The 12,518-nt window shown below is 39.7% G+C and overlaps 3 protein-coding genes across 5 annotated transcripts; 2 read left to right on the forward strand and 1 right to left on the reverse strand.

The window, feature by feature from the left end:
• Positions 1-159: 159 nt before the first annotated feature.
• On the forward strand, positions 160-3,454 carry LOC18013322 (glutamate--tRNA ligase, chloroplastic/mitochondrial). Of its 2 annotated transcripts, XM_006394147.2 has the most exons (13): positions 161-459; positions 547-665; positions 753-874; positions 961-1,143; positions 1,385-1,503; positions 1,595-1,643; positions 1,740-1,841; positions 1,945-2,047; positions 2,129-2,192; positions 2,297-2,411; positions 2,528-2,628; positions 2,714-2,870; positions 2,956-3,454. In XM_006394147.2, exons 1-13 carry the CDS (start codon positions 215-217, stop codon positions 3,187-3,189), a joined length of 1,713 nt encoding a protein of 570 aa, XP_006394209.1. In that variant the 5' UTR covers positions 161-214; the 3' UTR covers positions 3,190-3,454. The 2 variants fall into 2 exon arrangements, with proteins under 2 accessions (XP_006394210.1, XP_006394209.1); XM_006394148.2 differs by having other exon boundaries at positions 160-459; positions 1,945-2,192.
• A 2,960-nt stretch (positions 3,455-6,414) lies between these two features.
• Positions 6,415-7,465, forward strand: LOC18013323 (photosystem I reaction center subunit N, chloroplastic). Of its 2 annotated transcripts, none has more exons than XM_006394150.2 (3): positions 6,415-6,894; positions 6,995-7,120; positions 7,220-7,465. In XM_006394150.2, exons 1-3 carry the CDS (start codon positions 6,598-6,600, stop codon positions 7,328-7,330), a joined length of 534 nt encoding a protein of 177 aa, XP_006394212.1. In that variant the 5' UTR covers positions 6,415-6,597; the 3' UTR covers positions 7,331-7,465. The 2 variants fall into 2 exon arrangements, with proteins under 2 accessions (XP_006394212.1, XP_006394211.1); XM_006394149.2 differs by having other exon boundaries at positions 7,216-7,437.
• A 244-nt stretch (positions 7,466-7,709) lies between these two features.
• Positions 7,710-12,194, reverse strand: LOC18011640 (probable methyltransferase PMT26). Its single transcript, XM_006394151.2, has 9 exons — positions 11,983-12,194; positions 10,147-11,279; positions 9,919-10,068; positions 9,433-9,703; positions 9,190-9,300; positions 8,936-9,110; positions 8,569-8,841; positions 8,255-8,449; positions 7,710-8,172 (listed from the first exon to the last, which is right to left on the reverse strand). The coding sequence occupies exons 2-9, from the start codon at positions 11,236-11,238 to the stop codon at positions 7,944-7,946; spliced, it is 2,496 nt and encodes an 831-aa protein (XP_006394213.1). The 5' UTR covers positions 11,239-11,279; positions 11,983-12,194; the 3' UTR covers positions 7,710-7,943.
• Positions 12,195-12,518: the final 324 nt, after the last annotated feature.

Consider the following 12,518-nt stretch of genomic DNA (forward strand, 5'->3'; position numbering starts at 1 on the left):
GTTTAACTTAATTGGAATTTTCGTTTTAGACAGGGCTATATTGATAGTAAATAGAATACGGGGATGTAAGTTTAAAAACTATAAAAGTTAGTCTGCTTTTTCAATTCTACCGAAGCAGACGACTTTTTTTTCTTTTTTCTTTTTGTAACTTGTTTAACTCCCGATTAATCCTTTATCCCCGAAAATCGCAAACTTTAGAAAAGGCGCAACGAAAATGGCGAGCCTTGTCCTCAATACGCCGTGGCTTAGGATTAGGTCTTTACCGGAGCTTGCTCCTACTTTCCTCCGACGGCGTCAATCTTCTTCATTTTACTGTTCCCGGCGAAGCTTCGCGGTGGTTGCGTGTTTTTCAGCTAGTAATAATGGTGGGTCAGTCAGAGTCCGTTTCGCGCCTTCTCCTACTGGCAATCTCCATGTGGGTGGAGCAAGGACTGCTCTCTTCAACTACCTATTCGCGAGGTTTGTGATCTTATTAAGATTCGATTTCTCTTTGGACAGAACAAATTCAGAAGAGTTTTTGGGTTTATAACTGATGGAGTTTCGCAGGTCTAAAGGAGGGAAATTTGTGCTGAGAATCGAGGATACGGATTTGGAGAGATCAACACGTGAATCTGAAGCAGCTGTTCTTCAGGATCTATCCTGGCTAGGACTTGATTGGGATGAAGGTTACTTCTTCTCCTTCTTCTTATGATACTTTTAAGTGGTTTGTTTCTCCAATGGTGGTGTAATGAGAATTGGGATTGAAATTGCAGGTCCTGGGGTTGGTGGAGACTTTGGTCCGTATCGACAGTCTGAAAGAAATGCTCTTTACCAACAATATGCAAAGAAGCTTTTAGAGTCAGGTCATGTCTATCGATGCTTTTGCTCCAGTGAGGTGAAAATCTTCAAATTCGCTTAAACCCTTTTTGCTTCTTGTCTCTATAGGTTTTTGACTTTTAATTAATTGAATTGTGTATGTAGGAACTTGTAAAGATGAAGGAGATTGCTAAGTTAAAACAGTTGCCTCCAGTATATACTGGTAAATGGGCAACCGCTTCTGAGGCTGAAATAGAGCAAGAGTTAGAAAAGGGAACACCTTTTACTTACCGTTTTCGTGTGCCAAAGGAAGGGTCTTTGAAAATTAATGACCTGATTCGTGGTGAGGTACGTTTATTTGTGATTATTCTGATAAGCTCGCTTTCCCGCTGGCTTACTGCTGGAAATAGCAGAAATGTTGCAACCTTTCGTTGTGATCTTGGAGAATCTACATTTCTGCTGTTTCAATGTAAAATTGGTCTATCCGTTTAGATGCGTGTCCTGAAAAGCTCGACGATCTCTCTATTGTTTTTTTTTTTTTTTTGTTAACCCGGTGTGGTTATTGACCATGTGTGATAGTGTCTTGAAGGTATGTTGGAACCTGGATACTCTTGGAGATTTTGTGGTAATGAGGAGTAATGGCCAACCTGTATACAACTTTTGTGTTACGGTAGATGATGCTACCATGGCTATATCACATGTAATCAGGTTACAACTCTGGTGTCTTCTTTTGGAACTCGTTTTTAATCTTAACATGTTAGAATGCGAACTTGATCAAATGTCTCAACTTTCATTTCAGGGCTGAAGAACATTTACCTAATACTTTGAGGCAGGCTCTAATTTACAAGGTTTGCACTAACTTATGTGTGTTTCTTCCAATTTCTCTCGGAAGTTATGTGATCCTGAAGATTTGATTTAGATATGTCTGCATCAATCAATGGCAGGCTCTGGAGTTCCCGATGCCTCAGTTTGCACACGTGTCTTTAATTCTAGCCCCGGATAGAAGTAAATTGTCAAAGCGACATGGGGCAACTTCTGTAGGCCAGGTAATTAAAGCTGTTGTTGCCTTTACTTGGCGTTGATCATACATTACTTAGCTGCTGATTCTTAATCTAATTTCTTCTTTACGTTTCTTTGGAGAAAAAACAGTACAGAGAGATGGGATATTTGCCTCAGGGAATGGTTAACTATTTGGCACTATTAGGCTGGGGAGACGGCACTGAAAATGAGTTTTTCACACTCGAGGAACTTGGTAGGTCGTTCTTGTTGACTATAAATTTTACTTTGTTTGATCTTCATCGTCATCATCATGTTTTTGTTCTTGATTTTGCAGTTGAAAAATTCTCGATTGAACGTGTCAACAAAAGTGGCGCGATTTTCGATTCTACAAAATTAAGGTGATTATGAAAGCGGTTTAAACCATCCAATCTTCTTCTCTCTCGTTTTTCCTATCTCTGGTTGTTCTTTACTTTTAGCTTCAATGTTGCATATAAAATCGAAGATGGATGAATGGTCAACATCTGAGGGCGCTTCCAATTGAAAAATTGACAAAACTTGTTGGTGAGCGATGGAAAAGTGTCGGTATCCTAACAGCCTCGGAAGGGGTGTTTGTAGATGTAAGCTTTCTAATCATCTTTCTTGTGATCCGAACATAAAATCATATCTGTCGTTCCATTATAGTAATTTTTTTAATTTCAGAGTAACGGAGTTTGAGCTTGTTGTTGAAGTACAGGAAGCCGTGGAGCTTCTCAAGGACGGGATTGATTTGGTGACAGATTCAGAAAAAGTACTTTTGAACTTGCTTTCATATCCTTTACATTCTACATTGGCTAGGTAACTATCAAAAACTGTTTGATCCTCCTGCATCCTTCATTCCATTCTATGAAATCTCTGAGCTTGATATTCCTTCATGATGCAGTGCTGAAGCTAAGCCGGCCGTGGAAGACAAGCTTCATGAAGTAGCAGCTAGCCTCATAGCTGCTTATGACAGCGGTGAGATTCCGAGCGCTTTAGCAGAAGGACAAGCTGGTTGGCAGAAATGGGTGAAAGCCTTTGGCAAATCATTGAAACGCAAAGTTAGTTGAATACCAAAAACAAAATCTTCTCTCTTTGAATTGATGAACAAAACCTTACAAGAGATTGTTCTGATGCTGGTTACAGGGGAAATCACTTTTCATGCCTCTGCGCGTGTTGCTAACGGGAAAACTCCATGGACCTGAGATGGCCACCAGTATTGTTCTGATTCACAAAGCTGGTAGTCTCGGTATTGTGGTTCCCCAGGCCGGGTTTGTGTCCATGGAGGAACGGTTTAAGATCCTTAGGGAGGTAGATTGGGAAGCTTTGAACAAAGGCGAGAGTGTACCTGTTGAATCTACAGCCGCGGCATCAACGTGAGAAAATTCCTTCTCCTTAATCGTCGGTTGGTAAAAATACCACCCTTAAAATATGATTTCTCGTCCGTTTCTTTGTTCCCCGAAACAAATTGCACGACGAAGTTTGTAGGAACAAACCAGAGTGTTTTTACTTTGTCTTTCATGCTCTGTTTTCTTACATTTTCTTCTTTAATTTGTTCTTTCTTTTTTTTTCTCCTTAGATAATCTTGTAATTGGTTAAAGCTCTCATAACTTACATGTCAATTTCATGAATGTTCATGGACTTATTAATTTTCCCCACAAGACTAAATCCGAAGCATTCTACTGGAACTAAACTCGAAATAAAATTTTGCATACGGTTAGCTTGGAGAAGGCGATGCTTGAGCATTTCAGATAATCGCAGCACATCAAACCCTACAATCTAGATCCACAAACATAACAGCCTGAATCAGGATCTGAGTTTTCGCAGACGGAGAAGCGCCAGTGATCTCCACTCCGTTCCCGGCAAGCAAAAGCACACGGTGAGGAAGCAGGAACGCAGTCTCTGAGAATGCTAGATAAGATCAGCTTCGCATTCTCGTAACCGCGAATCCAACCACAAGCTCGATCTTCTCCCATCGCCCGTGACAATTCCGGCCGGTGTGGATTCCTCGGCGACTGGCCGGAGATCATGGCGGATTAACTACAGGCCTATATAAGAAATATTCATGGGCCTATTTGAGGAATACACTCGGCCCTACTATAATATAGAAGTACAGACTTGGGCCTAACATGGGTCCATGAGGTGTATAATGGGTCCTTAAGATGAATTCTCATGGGCTTTATATGCTGAGATGAATATACTCGGGCCTACTATGCGCCAAGTTATTGGGCCTCATATGGGTCTTATTTGGACCTAATATGAGTCCATCAGGCTTTTTATGGCCCTAATATGGTGAAAGGAATACATTCGGGCCTAATATAATAGAACAGTACAGACTTGGGCCTTAAACATGGGTCCATGAGGTATGTAATGGGTCATTAAGATGAATTCGCATGGGCTTTATCTGGTGAGATAAATACACTCGGGCCTACTATGGGTCAAGTTAAAAGATTATAATTGGCCCTCATATGGATCTTATTTGAACCTAATACAAGTCCATCAGGCTTTTTATGGCCCTAATATGGTGAAAGGAATACACTCGGGCCTAATATAATATAATAGTACAGGCTTGGCCTCACCTGGGTCCATGAGGTATTTAATAAGTCATTAAGATGAATTCGCATGGGCTTTATATGGTGTGATGAATACTCTCGGGTCTACTGTGGGGCAAGTTAAAATAATTCACTTGGGCCTCATATGGGTCTTATTTGGACCTAAAATAAGTCCATCAGGCTTGTTATGGCCCTAATATGGTAAAAGGAATACACTCGGACCGAAACTGGGCCAGTTAATAGGATATATTTGAGCGTAATATGGGTCCTAAGGATAAAAATTTGGACCTAATATAAGGCTTTCTATGGGCTTCTAAGACGAATTCGCGTGCGTCTTATATGATGAAATAAATACACTCGGACCTAATATGGGCCAGTAAAACGGTTATATTTGGGTCTAAGATGGATCATAACAGTTTATATTTGGGACTAAAATGGGTCCAGAAAAAGCCTTATATAGTAAGTGGAATACACTCGGGCCTAATATGGTCCAGTTAATAGGTTTTACTTGGGTCTAAATGGGTCTTAAGAGTAATATATGGGCCTCATATGGGTCCGTGAGGTTTTCTTATTGGCTTTTAAGACAAATTCGCATGGGCCTTGAATAGTGAGGTCGATACACTAGGGCCGAATATAGACCCGTTAAAAGGTCATACTTGGGCCTAATATGGGTCCATGAGGGATTTTATGGGCATTATTTAGCAAGGGTAATACACTCGGGCCTAACATAGGCCAGTTTAAAGGTTTTATATGGCCTAATATGGATCCTAATATTAAAGTTTTGAGCTTAATATGGGTCCATGCTGCTTTTTATGGGTCTTTAAATTGAGATCAATATTATCGGGCCTAATATGAGCCTTATATGAGCCGATAAGTAGAAGAGTATACGGGAGCTTAATATAAGCTTATAATAGAAATCCATGAGGCCTTTTGTGGGCCTTTTAAGATAGATACGAATGGGCCTGGTATGTACATTTATGATCCATTATATGGGCCTATAATAATAGTTTTCGTGAGCCTTAGTCGAATAGAATCAGCCGAAATAATTTATAAGAGCCCGCAACAGTCTAGGGCCTATATTAACGTCATTTGTTTTCAGTTTAGTCCCTATATTTCATGTCAGTATCTACATTCTTCCCTTTTTTGTTTCTATTTGATATCATATACCTATGCAATCTGATTCTCATTCTCATCTTTGTAAATCAGTTTGTGTAATCTTTTTGGCCTTGGTTAAGATCTTTCAACGAACTTATCCATGAATTTAACGAAGCATTTTTCAGATGATTTCCACTAAAAAAGAGTAATTACAAGTTGCAGTGAAGTATATAACACACACTTCTTCTGCAGATACGGTTAGTAAAGGAAAACAAAGACAAGTATCTCGAGTCACCAGATGACATGAACCATGTCCACATGATTTACAAGGTAAAAGGTCTTGGAGGAGGCCGAATGATTGGAAGTTTCGACATGGTTACATTTCTAGAAATCACAGTTTGCGCAGTATAGTATCCTCCAATGGTATAAGATCAACTCGCATTATGTTCTCTGTATAACCTTCTCTCCATCAACCTTAGCAAGTACCTCAAAGTGCATTCTCATCATCGTCTCGAGCTTTGTTTGCCACTTTTGGAAAATTTAATCCTTCAAAATCACACTTTCCTTCAGCTTCCTTTCTACACCAAACTCAATCTTCATAAAGGTTTGAGCCGCGACATCCACTTATAATTGGTTAAAGCTCTCATAATTTGATAAAGTACATTGTTCTTTTTGTGAAAGATAGGCATGACAACTAGAGTCAAAGTCCAAAATCTGACCTTACCCGGAAAATATCATAATTTTGGGGCTAAACTTATTCAACTCCAGCTAATTCTGATCGGTTTCTAGGAAAATAGGATAAAACAGAGTTTCAGTGGAGTTTCGAGAGGTTTGTGTGGTGGGGACTGAAGTGGAGCTAACCACATAAACAATTGAAAGAGAATCTGAAGACTCAAACTTTAAAAGCTTCAAGCTTCGAGTAATAAGAAAATATTTGGACTTTTACCAATAAGACTCGAGGGAAATCTCACCTTATCCACACTCCAACCACAATCCCTTATTACATTCCCGTCCACGTCATCATCATCATCCTCATTCATCTCTAATACTAAAAGCTAATCTTTTCCTTCCTCACCCTCCCACCAATCAAACCCAAAAACTCTTCAATTTTCCGAAAAACAAAAAGAGAAAGAGATCTGTAATGGCGACCATGAACTCGAGTGTTCTCACTTGCAGCTACGCAATCTCTGGTGCTAGCTCAGCAGAGCTAAACCAGAAAGTGGGCTTGGTGAATTCATCAGTTGGGTTTGGTCAGAAGAAACAGACGATGTCTGTGATCAAAGCTCAACGAGTTGGAGGTGATGATGTTGATGGGTCTAATGGAAGAAGATCCGCCATGGTTTTCCTAGCTGCTACACTCTTCTCCTCTGCTGCTGTTTCTGCTTCTGCTAATGCTGGTGTCATCGATGAATACCTCGAGAAGAGCAAGGCCAACAAAGTAATGTCTTGAAAGTCTTAAATCTTGAGATCTCAAAAGAAACATCTCATGCAAATTAATGGTTTTGTTGTTTTTTTTTTTGGAAAATTTTGGATTTTAGGAACTTAATGATAAGAAGAGATTGGCAACAAGTGGAGCAAACTTTGCGAGAGCATTCACTGTCCAGTTCGGAAGCTGCAAGTTCCCTGATAATTTCACTGGATGTCAAGATCTTGCCAAGCAAAAGGTTTTTGTCAAAAGAATCAAACCTTTTTTGTAATTATATGGGGGATTATTAACTGAAGAGATTATGATGTTCTTCTTCGTGGTTTCTATTTGCAGAAAGTCCCATATATCTCGGAAGATTTGGCGTTGGAATGTGAAGGGAAAGACAAGTACAAGTGCGGTTCCAATGTTTTCTGGAAATGGTGAAGAAGTTTGTTTGTTCTCATATTAAATCCAACAATGTATCTATCTCTCTCTATTTATTCATCAAAGTTATCATCTCCATTTGAATGAATCTATCAAGTTAATTATTGAGAGATTAGGAAGTATTATTGCTCACATCACACTCATTTTGGGTGGACGAAAATCGGTTTCATAGATGAGTATACTGGTTTGGTTTTCGTTCAGTTTAAGTACATGATCAAATTCATAATCTTCAACAACAACAAACAGTTCCGGATTAGATTAAGTTCTGGTTAAGTTAAAATATAACCGGGTGGTTTATGTGACTTGGGTTCGAAGATTTCAATTTAGATTCCGGTTGTGCTTTTTCCTTCTGCATTAAATCTTCATACAGTATATGCAAGATCTTTAATACCATTTGAGGCAAATAGAAGAAATCGAATTACTCACTTAACTTTACCAAGGAAACTCAAGAAAATTCCTCATCTTCAAAGAAGAGAAATACAAGTGCGAATAATACAAACGAATGACTCTCAACTCAGACGTAACGCTAAGAAGAAAACAAATTTCCTAAAAGGCGACAAGAAAAAACGATGATGACTAGTTAATAAGAGTGAGAGTGTTTTACGTACAAAAAGAGTGAACTGGAAGTAGGTTTTTTCTCAAGCGATAGCGTAAGTGAGAGTCTCTACTTCTTTGGGTCGCCAAATAGACTTTTTAACAGAAAGCAAACCTTCTTTATCCTTAGAATAAGTCATACGAACTTCCCATTTCATCGCTTTAACCATCGCTTCCACTTCTTGTATGGTTTCCGCATCATCCCGGACTATCAGTTTCCCTTCCGGTCTCAAAACCCGGTCCACTTCCGCAACAACCGCCGTTAGATTGCACCTGTCAAGTATAGAGAGTTTTGTTAATTATTATATTTCTGTTGTTTAAAACAGATATTGTCTTTCTTTCTTACACAACAAACCTTTGTTTGAGTTTGGAGAAAAGATGGTCGGCGTGAAGAAGATCGTATGATCTCGGGTAAGTACTGAAGGATTCACACCAATCGTGGTAAATACCGAAGAGTCCTCTTTCATAGATTATTGCAAGTGTGTCTGGCGAATCTATTGGAACCACATTCATGACCCACACTTTCAGTTCTTTTAGAGCCGCCGCAAATCTGCAAAGAGAACCAAACAAACACATTAAAGATGCCCTTAAACCGCTTTTAGTGTAAAATCGGAAAGTATTTATCATTTACTCTGTCTAATGAAGGAAATTCTGTTTTGTTTTACTTACCCTCCATAAACGGCTCGCATGTCCATGACGTTTCTAACGGATGCCCAGTTGATTCCTAAACCTTTAAGGTATGATTTGGTCACTACGCGTTTCCAGTGCTCATAATCAGCGCTGAAATCCTCTGGTGCTGCTTTTCCATAAACTCCAGTCTGGGAACTCGATAACCAGAACGGTGGTTTTTCTAATCTCCCTGGCCATTGCTCGGGCCACTGAGATCCACGTTGTGTTTTGTCTTCTGGTGCGGTGTGCATGCATGCTTGAAGTGGCACTTTCCTATAAAAACCACGCCCAAAAAAACATGTATATGGAAACGGATATCGGCTGGTTTTTAAGCATAATACCAAAACAATTGGAAAAAAAAAAATACCACGATGCATTTGGATCATCAGAGTCAGCACAAATAGGAGGTTCTTGTTCTGATCTGCTTGTGTAGCATTCATTGGAAGTAGGTTTTTTGTAAGTAGCTACACCGACTCCGTTGATAGTGTCCTTGTTAATGGATATGAGCTCCCAACACATTTTCTTAGTGAGTTCACTCATAGCTGCAAAATTCGCCAACATGAGGTGTGAGAAAACATGTTCCAGCTCAATTATATACAGAGTGATAACTTTTTCTACAACCTTTCCAAATTTCAACATCTTCGGTCTTCTTCTGATAAACAGGAGTAGCAGACCACACAAAAAAGCCACCAGGTCTCAATACACGGTTAAGCTCCAGAAGGAGTTTACCACCTATCCATGTATAGTGCACACAAACATCAGAAAGACAACAAAGAGTTTGACGGATCAATAGAAACAGACGGTTAAGATCCAGGAGGAGTTTTCCATTCAAAGACTACATCCTATGGCGGTTATACTACTTACCTTCTATGTGCCATGGCACTCTACAGCGAGCACAGTGAACAATGTCAAAAACTCTGCCAGGGAAGGGTAGCCTTGTAGTGCCCATTACTGCAGAAATGGCGGGAATGCCTCTCTCAAGAGCAAATTGCACTTGAGCTTCATGTTCATCTTTAGGCGCGAGGGACATCGTGATCACGTCTCTGTCAAAGAGGAAACCTCCGAAGCTTGCAACACCGCATCCAACATCCAAGACCACACGAGAGCGTTTACCCCAAGCAATAGCAGGGACAGACTGTAAAGCAGATTTTTCATCATTAGAGGAACTTCATAAGCACAAATATCACCCCTAACGTTATCAAAGTACAAACCAATTCAGACTTTCTAACAACATAAAGGAGTAGAAAAACAACTAGATGCATAAAAGAAACATGAGTAACAAAACGATTATATTTAAAGCAGTGATCCCATTCAGACTTCCCAACAAAAGAATTACATCTGAATACCAACCTCTTGTATGAAATCGATGTAATGAAGAGCACCATGCTTGAACTGGGTTCCTCCACCAGGAAAAGTTAGATATTCGCCGGTAACTTTAACCCAATTTTGATGGCCCTTGTACTCAGCAAGCTTGGTATGAGGGACGTTGGTGTACCAGATCTGCGTAAATGAAAATATTAGTATTAATTTTTTTTGCAGATATATCTATACATGGGAGAGGAAACAAATTGAGCCGACCTTTTCTCTACTTTTGGGCCACTCAATTGGCCGCTTGTATCCTTCAGGCAAAGGAACGAGGCAGGTGGGTGGGCTGTCTGGGCAATGCCTCTCACGATGCTCATAATGTTTAGTACTCTTAAGACTCCTAATGGCTTGCAAATTATCGAGACAGGGAATGTAATCTGGTCCGGCAGTTGTATTGCAGAGTGTCCATTTGAAATCAATTTGATTCCCAGAACCCTTCTGAGCTTCTTTCTCATTTTTAGATTCTGTTGCCTGGGTTGAAAATGATCCATTTTGTGCAATAGTTTCATTCAGTAGCTCCAACTGTGCCCCAGGAGGCGATAGATCACCCGAGGTCTCGTTTTTAGGTTGACTCTCTTGATCTACTTGAGCATCCACATTTGTCTCGTTGTTTTCCTTCTCAATTTTTGTTTCATTATCTTCACTGGCTGTTTTGGTTTCTTTATCATCTTTGACACCTTTATCTTCTGCATCATCGTCACCGGACTTTTTCTCACTGGCATCAGCCTCAAACTTCTTTTGGTTTTCACCATCCTCACCGGACTCATTGTCCTCTGTTTCTGGTTTAGATTGCTTTTCATTCGAGTCAGGGTTTTCTTCATCTGGGTTGTCTTTCAAATCTTTTTTCTCATCTGAATCACTTGCACCACCGTTTTCTGACTTGGAGTCGGGGTTTTTATTTTCCCCACCTTCGGTTTCACTTTTTGTCTCACCAGATGAAGTAGTCACTTCTTTAGTTTTCTCTTCTTTCTTCTCTTCCTCGTCCGCTTGTTTGCTTGAGCTCTCATCGCCTTGAGGCAAGCTTGCATCACCATTTCCTTTTTTCTCCTGATTTGGTGTTTCAGAAGAAGCGTCTTCAAACTTCTGGCCATTGCCCTCCTCTGCAGGTGGGCTCGACTGTTTCTTTATCCCATCTTTGTTGTCTAAAGAAACCACATCAACATTCTGAGCGGGTCCAACAGAAGAGGATGTCATCATCCAGATCCCGACTAAGCATAGGGCCACAAACACAACAACTGTCACTGTTGAGCAATAATTTGATGAGGGCCTCCTGTTATCTATCCTAGTGTACCTTGGTTGTGCCATGGTTCCAATTGAACAATAGACAATAGCAAAATTGTGTACGCCTACACAGATAGAGAAACAAGGAAAACGGATTTTAGACAAGCAATAAGATATACACCATCATAACCAGAGAGATAGCAAGACAATTAGTAGACAACAACGGCAGATTTCTTCCAGATGCATAAATCAGCTTGAGTTCGTCTAACTTCACTGCATGAAAAACCCAGTTGCAACATAAATAAAAATTGGCCAGTCCTAGCGCATGTTTATGTTATTGAATTTTGGATAAGAGCAACACTAACAAGATCGAATTGAGATGTGAAACAGATCGAGACGAAGGTAACCAGATCTGCTTAACCCTCGCGATCATAGTTCAATTCAGATACAAACGAATAACGAGATTATCGAGTGGCTTGTCACAGCCACACAAAAGTTCAAAATCACTCCTAAAAACTTACTCCCTCGACATTGATTTTCAATTTCTAAAGCAGAAACAAAAAAAAAAATCAAACAGACGTAATCATAAAATTTCAAAGTTAAGATAAACAAGGAACAAGCTACGCCGCCAAATCACCTTCAACGAAAACCGCAAGAACAACAACGACAAGAAGAAATTTAGCATCATAATAACGACGAAAAAAACAGCAGATCCGCAGCAGATCTCGGTAGAAGAATCATTTTTCTAAATCATCGAGGTCAGCAACATAAGATAAAAAAACATACACACACAGCGAAAAGATAAAGAGGAATGTGCAGAAGAGGTACCTGATACAGGCCAGAAGCAATGAGAGTGCGAAAGAAGGGAGAGTCTGAATCTCAATTTCCAGCTACGGAGCCATTTTCCGTCCCTTTCTCGAGAAAATTCGAATGGCACGGGATATGTTTGGGAGATGATGGGGAGAGAAAGGTGTGTATATATATATGTACATATATGTAGGATAGAAGAGAGATTGATTTGATGTTAAGAATTTGATTTACACGCTCACACACACACACAAAAAAAAAAAAAAAAAAATATTAGTGTAAATTAAAAATTTGGGAAAAGGGCTTTCTTATTTTAGATGCTTGATGATTCTTGATCAATAAGCGAAGAGAAAAGAGGGATCTACGGCGCAGCCGTGAATTTAGGGGTCGAAAATCTACAAATCTTTTTTAGATTATTTTGGTTAGGCAAGGAGCCAAAGACTATTTTAGTCAATCAATTGCTTAAGACCTTAACAATATTTTCGTTTTTTAATCAGAATTATATATGTATATCATCATGATATAAATCAAGTTGTTGATGGGTGGTTAATATGCCA

This window comes from Eutrema salsugineum, unplaced genomic scaffold (genome assembly GCF_000478725.1).
Source record: "Eutrema salsugineum unplaced genomic scaffold, Eutsalg1_0 scaffold_6, whole genome shotgun sequence".
In the NCBI taxonomy this organism is placed as follows: Eukaryota; Viridiplantae; Streptophyta; class Magnoliopsida; order Brassicales; family Brassicaceae; genus Eutrema; species Eutrema salsugineum.